The sequence below is a fragment of the Lolium rigidum genome, chromosome 2 (genome assembly GCF_022539505.1).
Source record: "Lolium rigidum isolate FL_2022 chromosome 2, APGP_CSIRO_Lrig_0.1, whole genome shotgun sequence".
NCBI lineage: Eukaryota > Viridiplantae > Streptophyta > Magnoliopsida > Poales > Poaceae > Lolium > Lolium rigidum.
Window position 1 is genome coordinate 2565122 of NC_061509.1, and position 11566 is coordinate 2576687.

Sequence of the window (11566 nt, forward strand, 5' to 3'; positions counted from 1 at the left end):
ACCCCCTCGTTGCTACCGTCTTCTAGATTGCATCTTGGCTTGGATTGCGTGTTCGCGGTAGGAAAATTTTTGTTTTCTATGCAACGTTATCCTACATTCACGCCTCGCCGCCGGGCTGTTGAGGATAGAGTGGGCCTTGATGCATGGAATGAGATCATGATCCAAGGACCAAACCCAAACGAAGAGCGCCGCCGTGTTGTCGCGGAGGATTGAGCGTCGCTCAATCCTATCCAGCTCGCGGGTGCCGCCCAACACCTCCTTGATGGTGGCCTCGTCTTCCCAAGCGTTGAGCGGGGCGCCCTCGACAGCAACACGGCAGTAGAAGCGCCAAGTCTGAGGGCGGCCTCGGGCCGTGGGAGATCAGGTGGTGAGCGCCATGTTGCCACGCTTCAATGGCAGAGTGCCGAGCTCTAGCGCCTCGTCCCGCTGCCATGGCTGCCAGAACCGGACCAGGAAGTCGTCGGGGTAGGAGGCGGACACGTGAATGTCCTTCCAGGGGAACTTGAGCTCGTCCTGCAGCGCCTTGGCGATGGAGCGGGTGCTGATGTTGAGCCTTGGATCAGACACGAGGATCGCCAGGTGGGTGCGCCTCATCTCCGTGGCAGCCAACTCCATGGCCGGTGTGCTGAGCGAGGAGCTGAAGACCTCCTCCGGCCGACGGGACGAGTGCCCAGGCTCACGAGCCATGGCGGTTCGCCTGGTCTTGGCTGTGGCGCTTGCCGACAGCGGGACGGGCGGAGGCAGCGCGGAGGAGCCGGTAGGGAGAGCCGCAACGCCGGGGAGCTTTCTCGCCAAGCACGCCCGAGCGAGGTGCCCCGGCTGCTTGCACACAAGGCAGTGGACTGGACCCTTGCAATCTCTCACGAAGTGGGAGGAAGATAAGCAGCGGAAGCAGAGCCCGTCAAAGCGATTTGACTCCGAGCCAGAGCCTCTCCTTGAAATCAAAGGCTGTTGACCAGCAGGCCTACCTCCCGAAGGGGAAGGATTAACTCGGCGCCACCAAAATTTCGGGCGCACCACTTGCCACAGACCTCCGCGATCTTGGGGAATCCGCTGATTTAACTCCTCAATATTGCGGGAAGGAGCAACAATGATGGAGCGCAGCCGAGGCGCCGCAGGACACGCCTTGCCGGGAGGAGGGAGGATCTGCTCCGCCATCGAGGCGAAGAGCAGAGGCCTATCCCAGGCATGAGGGGAGGCAGAGGCGGCAGGAATTCAGGGCACGCGGCCCTGACCTCTCCCATCCCGGCTGCGCTGCTCGAGGTAGCAGGCTGTACAGGCGAGCTTGAAGACGGCGCCAGAGGCTCCGATGCGGCAGGCGCCATTGAAGGGGGCGCAGGCGCCGGCAGGCCGCCAGATCTCGCGCCTCTGGTCGCGCTTGCGAGAAGCTCCGGCGTGACGGACCCGAAACGCAGAGCGGATGCAGCGGCCCGGAGCGCCGCGGAGCAAGGTCCGGCTTGGGTGGCGGGGGTGGCCGCCGCGGCCTGGAGCGGCCGGGGCGCTTGGGGGTGGGGAAGGGGCTCTCTCATCTATCTCAAAGATATCGACATATATTTCTTCCGGTGCATCTTTGGACTGCTTTGCTGCTGCAAAAAGATGGTCAGGATTGTACTGATAGCAGCGGCACCCGTACAGTTCGGACCACATGTGCCCTGAGAAGCTCCACATTTCCGTAACAGTGTTATTATCTTATGAGATACCATTTGAGTGTTTTTTGTGTAAAAAAAGTTTCATTATTCGGTCTCTTATTAATAAACAAACTGAGAACTGAGTGCTAGCTCAGTGACAAGACATGCGAGTGCATAGCCAGCCAGTCTCATCATCTATCTAACAACATAGCTAAGGGAGGGAATCTGCCCCGTTGGTCAACATTCTTTTTAGTAAACAAATTAGATTTTTTTTTTGAAAAAAGCAGCATGCGTCACATTCCATAAAAAAGCACGCGTGCACCTTTTTGTGGACTTTTGCTTTGAGTCATATATTTCATATATCGCATTAGATAGATATCATATTCCGTGAATATGATTCACTTTCAAGATTTCTTGATGGTGAAATGGTAGACACACGAGACTCAAAATCTCATGCCGAAGAGCCTGGAGGTTCGAGTCCTTTTCAAGTCATAATTTGGAGAATGCTCATTACTAGTATTCTAGAAGCTTAAGTTACGCTATTGATAATTAGTTCCCCTGTTAGTTTCGGTTTGAGCATTCCCTTCCCTTTTTCAAACTCTACTTCTTTACATATAGCATTTTTTTTTAACAGAACTTCTTTACATATAACAAAGCATATATCCATCTACTGGGCCGAATTAGTAGATACAGTGCTACTTACTATTGAGCCCAAGCCCATTCTCACTACAGTTCCTCCGACCTGGAAAGCAAATTTTGGCTTGTCCAAAAAAAAAAGCCTGTAGTTTGAAGGCCCACTGCGGAAAGGGTTGCCTTTCATTGTTTATAATCCAGGCACCACCGATGCTGGATACCTTAATCTGATCCGGCTCCGCCGATTCGTGAAACCCTAAGCTGAAGCGAGCGAACTGATGGCCTCCGCGGTGCTGCGCGGGTCTGTCTTACGACGCGCCGCCCGATCGGCGGCCGCGGCTAAGCTTTCAGGTGTAGAAAGCGCGACGGCCGCGCTCCATCGTCGTAGCCTGTTGCATTACTCTACTCGAGGAAATCAGACTACTCGCAAGTCTTCAATAGACGAGGTAAACTTTTGAGTTCGATCGGCCCCTAGGGTCCGCTTTTGGATCTGCCGAAAATAAGACTACATTTGCATATAAAGTTCGATCACTGAAATATTCTGCTGACATTAATTGGTTTTGCTGCTGTCAGCAGCTAATCAACAATTCAGAACAATACAGAGAAACAAATTATAGATAGATCAGGTGCTTTGAGCGTCACAAGCTACAAGTAGAACTTCCTAATACGAATGTGTTTGCCATCGTGTCCGAGTCACTTTTTTGGAGCTCACCGTTTACACATCAATGTGTGAGGCATGTGTGCAACCCATGGTGTACAACTCGTCGATGCGTGCATGAGCACGATCAACTTCGGCAAAAATCTTTTGGAGGCGAAGTTGAAGAACCTCTGCGTCCTCCACATCCACCTCAGTAACCTCTTCCTTGACCGCCACAATGGCCTCCACCTTCTTCATCCACCACGACCTCCACAACACCATCTTGCTCGACGTCCACACCGCCCTCTTGCTCGAACGCCACAACGGCCCCTTCGCCATGACGTGAACCCCATGTTGGCCATGTCCAACCTTCATCTTCCTCAGCCATAGATGGATTTTTGCTCTCTTGATCTGTTTATATATGGTAAGGAGAAGAAAAGGCAGGGAGAGGAAGACAAAAGGAGAGCGACATGCATGCACCTAATCAAGCGTATGTGGCTGCCAATTTTGGTCACACCTCCACATGCAATTCTCCTCACACTTGCATGCCTTCTTTTCTCCCAGTGTTCACACAAGGAACCAAAAAAGGAGGAAATTTGGAGCCAAAGTGTCCCACTTAAATAGCTCATCAATGCAAATGCGCCTAATCAAGGCAGGTAGTGGAAATGCATGCGATTGAAGGGGTGCCGTGTAAACTGTGATGGATGGAGTAACATTTTCGTAGTCAACTGCTAGGTGAACATCGAGGTTCTGATGGTTTTCGTTGATTTTATTGGTATATTTCTAGCCATATATCGTGTATAATGTGATCTGTGTAACTATGAATTTATTTAGTTCTTATGAAATTTTGTGATTTATGTTAACTTCAAATAAAATACATTGCAAGCATGTTGACCAATATCATGTTTTACGTTTCCATGAATCGGATGATATTACTTGAATGGCATACAAATGAGTGTATTGAATGGTTTGATAACTTGTATGATTTTATTGGTATATTTCTAGCCATATATCGTGTATAATGTGATATGTGTAAGTATGAATTTATTTAATTCTTATGAAATTTTGTGATTTATGTTAACTTTAAATAAAATACATTGCAAGCACGTTGACCAATATCATGTTTTACGGTTTCCATGGTTCGGATGATGTTACTTGAATGCCATACGAATGTGTGTTTTGAATGGTTTGATAACTTGTATGTTTCTTGTTGGAGTTTTAAAAAGAAGGAAATGTCCATTGCTCATGTACGGCTGCTAGTAAAGCATAAGATGCTGTGTCGCTATTTACTTCAAGCTTTCCTATCTTTAGAATTTTTTGCATTTCACTTTTGATAAACCTATTATATTTCTTTTTGTATAGTGTGATGCACTGTATGAGGTAGTTCGAGGAACAAAGGTGACCTCGCTGAAAAATGATATCCTTGAGCGCATTGTGGAAAGGTATAGACAAGTGTTTATTATTTTTGCCTCACAGAAACTACTTACCGTTTGGTCATTCTATGGGAAGAGGTACTGAAGGTCTTTTTCTACTTCTTCGAGCTGCTCGAATGCTCGTGCTGAGTTTGTCCAGAACGGTATGCAAAGGACATGGATGGTTTGTGCTGCGACTGCAGGTGGTTTCTTTGCTGGATGCTTCATGAGAGCATGGAAGATAGATAAAGAGAAGATGAATAATGAGGGGGAGAGGGGAAGAGATAGAGCCGAGGAAACTTATGACATCCTCTGAAAACAAGACTAGAGTTTACTGTACACTAGGTATTGTGTTGCTTCTTCACTTTGCACCAGTTATTGGAAAAACTTATCACTCTGCACTAGTGAGGCTGCTCCAATCTAGCACTTTGCAGCAGGTAAAAGCAAAACCGAACCGTTTCCCAGCCTGACACCATGTCAAACCAAGTATGCTACATATCAAGTCGAGACTTGCCATTTCCTGGCCACTATCTCTCTTCCCTCCGTGTTGACTCACTTAGGGCTGCGGAGTGGGTGCATCCATGGACTAGCCGTGACACTAGACTGAGTGTTGTTTGGGGTGTCGAAGAGGAAAAAATGTTTTGATTTTCCTCTTTTGTTGTGCAAAGTGGTAATTATCTTGGCCTCACTAGTGCAGAGTGATTGGCTTTTCAGTATCTGGTGCAAAGTGAAAAACAACTACAATATCTGATCCAGAAGGCAACACTCAAATGAATAGGATGTGAGATCATTCATGCCTTGGGATTTGTTGCTTCTTTACTTCAGAAACTTGTATGCGTTGCAGTTTGCAACCTACAGCTGCTAGTGTGGTATTAATTGATAAGTTCTCCAAATGCTATGGTATCTCCGGTTAGTGCCCAAAGTCTAAATATCCATGTTCAGATGCTTGCAAGAAATTTAGCCAGGCAAAAAGTCTAGACTTTAACCTTTAAATCCAACATCCTGGTTAGATTCATATCCATTAAATGTAGAAAATAATCTTATCTATTTATGCTTAGAAACTTTATGCCAGTATACTTACCAAGTGAAACATCATAAATTCTCTTTATGCCAGTATACTTACTAAGAAAAAGACTCATATCCATTATACTTAGAAAAAGATTCATATTAGTCCCTTAACCTTTGGTTGTCTCATAGTTTAAGTTTTCAGCCATGAGGAACTATTCTACATGCATAACTTCCTGAAATGCGTAAGTAATCACCTTCGAAATGGTACCAAAAGGCCGAATAAGGCTCAAATCGTCTAACTCAACGATCTTCTATCGAAAAAGAACCCGATGGAATTTGGAGTACCGGATCGACGTCCATTTATCTCTGTGCCCTCATCCGCGTGTATGTCTGTGTAGATCGTTCAACACCTGCGGCACAAACCCATTTTTGACCAATTGGTCCGTATATCATAGGCGACCGAACGGACGACGAACTCCGGCTCGAACGCCACTATCGAGTCGGTTCTCCCCTCATTAAATCCAAGGAATAACTCTTCCTTATCTTTGCGCATGGTAATTAATTGATCTACCACGCACCTCTTCACTAAGAATGGTACTTGATCAAACCATAAAAATGGGACTTGAGAAGCAGAGACAGTTGCACTCATATGCAGATGGTACCACTTACGGCATTGCCGCTTAACCTGACATAGCTCTACGCCTCTACTATTAGGTTAATTAGTTAGATACCTCTGCGTTGATACGACTGCATGCGGTTCCCAACTACAAGTTGGGACAAACTTTTGTGTCTTCCCCTGCGTTTCTCTTCCACGGCCATGCATCCCTCTAACTCTCTTCTTGTATTGACTGTCTTCTTCCCTGGAAAAGGACGGACCAGCCCCTTAGCTCTGCATCTGCCTTCACTGTTCTGCTATATGGATAACTATGCGATAAGCAACAAAGCGATGATATAAAGGGCTGGCCCATAGCCTGGGCAGAAGGTGCGACTGCACTGAGCCCCCGAGCGGCAGGGGCCCTGGTTCATGAACCGAAAAGAAAATAACAAAATCGCACAACCGCACAGTGTTGTGTATGCATGACTCCTTTTAAATGCATCCCCCAAAACAGCGCCCCATGCTAGGAAAACAGAGCCGCCGCTTGCCCTGTCTTCCTGAGATGGCCCGATCGTGGGTCGTGGCTACCATTAATGCAGGAAAACCTTGCAATTCTCCTTCTATAATAATTCCTTCAAAGCCGTTTAGATATGACATGTGTTGGAAGAAGAACATGCATAGGAGAACAACAATGTAGTTTTAGGAGGGTGATATGGTGATATGGATTGTTGGGCAGAGATTTAGTAGGGTCCCAAGTTCAAGTGATATGCAGTTTTCCTTATTTTGTGTTGCAAAGAATAGGCACACTAACAAAGACATGCGATTTCAATATATTTTAAACAGAAACAGTTATAATTTGTCTTCCAAGATCAAAATTGTTGTTCTCCGATGAAGAATCTGATGCAGAAGCAAATGTTAACCTTTCAAGTTATCTAGTGGGCCATCATGCCCGTGCTCCTCGGTGCGACGTATTTCCAAAGTTGCCAGGGTAAATCACTGGCAGGGCCTGGCAACTTACGTTTTTTTTTTTTTTTGAATTTCTACCTACCGTTGCCAACTTAAGTCACGTGGCCCAAGTTGTGCTGCGACGCTGTGCGAGATTTCAGACGTTCCCCCACGATGGTAGTCCTAACCTTTTGAAAGTGAGAATCAAGTAGTTTTGAGATCATCAAATGGTACGTCTGCACGCTATACTAAAACCCTCTTTTTTGGTAGGGAAAAATCCTGGTTATCTTACTATTGCAATGGATGGTTTAAGTATTTTTGTGTGGACATGGGCCCGAAGTTGTGGTGTTGCTCCAGGGGCTGGGCCCTGTATGGACCGGACCCGTATAATATACGCGATTTTGAATCATGGTCGACCTCATTATGTCTTTTGGTGTGGTCACATCACTCGCCGCACAATGCACATCCTGTGGTTGCCGGTTGCCGCCAGTGTGGGTGGGGTAGACCAACCGGATGGGAACATGTGAGTATGTGACCACATCACATGGTGTAGGTGCTTTATGTTTTGGCACACGAGTGTCGTTCACCCGCGAGTATAAGACCAGTGGACTCCACTGATGCGCCCACATGTCAATGGAAGGGGGAGCAAGTGAATGTAAGCATTTATGTTTCTACATGGCTTGTTCATAGTTTTGGAGGCGTGATTTTCCACCTAATCTCCTATTTGTTTATGCAGCAAGGGTTTGGTTTTTTTCCTCTCCAGTCGGTTTGGTGTTGCTGCTTTTTTGCCGGAACTTCCCATGTTTATACAGGTTAGTGCCTGCACGATTGTGTCCCTACTGCGATGCTGATTTGGAGCACAAATTTTCTCTCTTCATTTTTGGTATTTGATTTTGAATCTGGTAAGGGCCAACAGGACCATACCAAGTTTTGCAGATATTTGTGAGGACGGTGGGTTCGCCGAATGCTGTGGCTCACAAAAACGAGTTTACTGCCTAGGGGGTGCGGTTTACACGATGGCCATTAACTTGTGCCTGGATTTATTTTTGACATGACAGGGGAAGGAACTGTTGTACTCCCAAGCAATTGGTTTTGCATTTTACTACAGTGCTCTTATCTGCTTCCTCCTTTGTTATCAGGTTAGCAAATACATGAGCTTCCTCTTTCTTTCACTGGTTGGTGTTGTGATTTCTTTCTGCGGGATGACCGGATTGACATTTCTTATTGGATACAGTTCAGTGTTAGTTCAGATGGAGTCTAGTGCTATCACATACCTGAAAAGTATGGCATGGGATGTGATAGTCGTAGTTTAGTGGTAGTACTGATGTTCTTTGTAGTCCTAACTCAGGTGTAGCCTTACATGTGCTGGATGGATTGTAGTGGCACTAGAAATGTAGTTTGTGGTAGCAAGTTTTAGTGTATAGTCCACATGTAGTTTACTGATAGGCTGATAGCAATAGGACTAGTGCAGAGTTCTAGATTGGTTTACTCTGTTTTTTTCGCACATTAATCAAGCTATCGTCAAACAGTAACTTTTCCAGTGGGGTGGAACTGGCAAATGAGGAAAGTCCTTCATCAGAATTACATCAAGTCATGGCAGCAGCTACAATTTTTAGGGTGTTTTTTTGCCGATGATGCAAGTTCTCGCTGAGAATCACTTTTTCCTCAGTGTTCCCTGCAGTCTGATTTGCAGTAGAGCATGTTTGTTTAGAGGATGTTAGTGAGGGCAGGATGATCAATTTTACATGCAACTACTTTATTTTATTTTCATTCATGTAAGTTATTCAGAAGGGAAACCGAGATCGAAACGCAACACCAGCTACAGTCTCCGTAATGCATGATATACATGCATCTGTTTTGGTGAGTTTGGTAATGCATGATATACAAGCATCTGTTTTGGTGAGTTTGGGGACAAGTGGTTCAAGGTGGTAAGGAGTCTGGTTCCATTTTGAGAGTCCCTGGATGTACCGTTGATGTATGGATGTCATTTGGGTTTATCCCTGTTTTCTGTATGTAGTTTCTCTTATTGTCGTGGTGTAATTTTCCAGAACTATGGAAGTAACTATGACTGATGAATGATGATTAAAATCCTCCCACGTTCATATCGAGTTGCAACCTGCATCCGGCTAATGGGCTGAGATCTGGTGTTTGAGCAGTATGAAATACTTGCAATATTTTCAGGATACAGTTTTAGAGGTGATGGTAAAATCTGGCAGCATCCAGTTTCAGGATACAGTTTTGCTTCACCCTAAACAAAAACCAAATCAAATTTCGTATAAGCACTAGTGCTTACTTTATAACCCTTTGCACCGTGATTTCAATCTGGAAGCTTTTGTTGAAGCAAATTTGTTTGAAGCTGCTCTAGCTTTTTGGTTAACGATCTTCTCGTTGATTTGTGATTGCGCTTACAAAGTTTGTGGCTCTGCTTTCTGGTCAAAATATTCACTGACAAGACTGTCCACTAATTAGCCGTCCACATTTGTATTATGTTCGTGATGTCATAGACCGAATGTGGTATATATCTTACTCTGTACAAAAGAAAGTAACCTTCCTCACTGAACTATAAGGTGGTATAGTACTTGAATAACGACGGAGACAAGACTTCAAACAGAATCAAAAAGCAAGTTGCGAAGAGATAGTGCTAGTAGTTAGGGCTGCAAGCGGCGCCCACATACCATCGCGCAAAAGGAAAATTAGTGCAAAAGGAGCCACGGAATAGATCGAAATTAAAGCAGGTTTAGGCAAAACTGTCTGCCGGCATCCCGTGATGCTTGCCATCCTACTAGAAGTAATAGTAGCATGAATTTCTACGACAGCCGCAGTGAAGAATGCCAAAGTACAGACATTCAAACAGGCTATTCCGTTCAGCACGGTCAAAAATGCATACAGTTAATCCAGCTAATTAACTACGTCTCTTCTCACAACCCTTTACCATGCAGGTTCACTCAGGTTTCAGGTAACCGAACATCCAAGACCCAGCAAATATAGTTCCTAGTTGACAGCTCCAAACGAAACGATCACGAAATGGGCTTTTGGGCACCCCACTGTTACTCAAAAGCCTGAAATGCACACATAGTTGATATGAGGCCACATCTTTAAAGAACAAACCTTGCATATGAACTCTCTACAAGAGTGACAAAAAAAATACCTCTCAAAATAGCCATGGTCCCCAGTGCGCATTTCTCTGTACAGCTTCAGAAATGTATCAACATCCTTCTGAACTAGTTCCTCCACTTGCTGAGCTAGTTTCTCCACTTGCTGAACTTGCTCTAGCGCCTGACCAACCTGCTCAACACTCGCAACAATCAGTGACGGTTGAATTTATAACAATACGTCATTAAACTGAAATAACAACGCTGACTTCAATAATCTAAATTAAATTATAAAAAACTGATCAGCTTAGTGGAGTGTAGATGTTTCCCTTCTGGATGATTCGTAATTAATTATTTAACTAATAACAGTGATCATGTCACCTAGCTAATAAAACAGTCTGGCTGAACAATGAATGTTTTTCCATTGTACATACAAATCTTTTTAGATTTATCCCGCTGCTTTCCCCAAAATTTATAACACCATCTGGTAAATCTCTGAACTTGTCCTCTTTGGCAAGATACAAATAGAGCACAATCTGAAGTTTGGTGGACTACAGAGCATTTGTTTCTCCATGACACAGAAAGGCAACTGAAATTTGAGAGTCTATGAATCATTTATACTTATATATGAGTAGAGACCGCATCCCTCAATTATTTAAGAATGGGCGTTTGGAAAAATACAGACCATGATTTTGCAAAAATCAGTTCATGTCTTGTACTACTAAAGTTTGTAACCAAATATTCTTGGGAGAAAAATGAAACCACATCGCTGATATTTAGGTAAACCAACTTTGTAGCTACATGAACAGTACCTCCACTCTACTATCAGCAAGAAGTCTCAATTGAATCCCGGAGAGAGAAAAGATGCCTTTTTTTGTACATATAAAAGGGGTATCTCACATGAACTGTATGACTCATGAATTATGACCAAGTTTAAATTTTAAGCTTCGACGTGCTTGTCAGTACCAAACTACCAATTAATTCGAAACCGCACACAACAGGGAGGGAGTATATAAAAGAAAAGGATTGACCCACAAAGAGTGATGAAGCTGGGGATGCAAATTAATACCGCAAGCTGGTCCATGCGATAGTGATTTGTAGGCAAGGTCCAAACTATAATGTGGTGCGCTAACCCGTGACAATATGTGTAATATTTGCAACAGACATCACTACATCAGTACCTGGAAAAAGGCTAGATACTACCCAATATTTTATCCAACAAGAAATCGCGGAGATATGTCACCTGATCTGGGGGTGGGGGAGGAGCAGTAGGCTGGCCGTTATGCCCGGAAAGGTAGCGGCGCGGCACGGTCGGGAGCCCAAGACCGCGGCGGACGGTGGCTCCCGCTTCTCCTCCAAAGGCGGGGGCAGGGAGAGCGCGGCGGATGGCCTGCGAGCGCAGCAGAGACGACATGGTAGGGTTGGTTACTAGGGCTCGCGGCGGCGCAGGGATTTCCCGACGTCGAGGAGTCACCAGCTCCGGTGCGTGCGGGAATAGTGCACGTACTGAACTCCCACCCTGGGCCCTCTCCCGAAAACAGCCCAATAACATGTACTGTACTTTTCTCTAAAAATTCGACCTTTTTAGACTTGAATGAAATTTAAATTTGAACAAA

At 45.2% G+C, this 11566-nt stretch overlaps 1 protein-coding gene across 1 annotated transcript; it reads right to left on the bottom strand.

Annotated features, from left to right (window-relative positions):
* Positions 1–9626: 9626 nt before the first annotated feature.
* On the bottom strand, positions 9627–11364 carry LOC124685822. The gene is made up of 3 exons (XM_047219856.1): positions 11194–11364; positions 10007–10143; positions 9627–9917 (listed from the first exon to the last, which is right to left on the bottom strand). The coding sequence occupies exons 1-3, from the start codon at positions 11362–11364 to the stop codon at positions 9800–9802; spliced, it is 426 nt and encodes a 141-aa protein (XP_047075812.1). The 3' UTR covers positions 9627–9799.
* Between the last annotated feature and the right edge of the window lie 202 nt (positions 11365–11566).

Bases quoted from the DNA above. Each gene is read 5' to 3' on its own strand.
- LOC124685822 (XM_047219856.1), bottom strand. From the start codon at position 11,364: ATGTCGTCTCTGCTGCGCTCGCAGGCCATCCGCCGCGCTCTCCCTGCC. The intron at 10,144-11,193 runs GTGACATATCTC...AGTGTTGAGCAG, and splicing joins CTCCCCCACCCCCAGATCAG to GTTGGTCAGGCGCTAGAGCA. The intron at 9,918-10,006 runs GTATTTTTTTTG...TGTGCATTTCAG, and splicing joins GACCATGGCTATTTTGAGAG to GCTTTTGAGTAACAGTGGGG.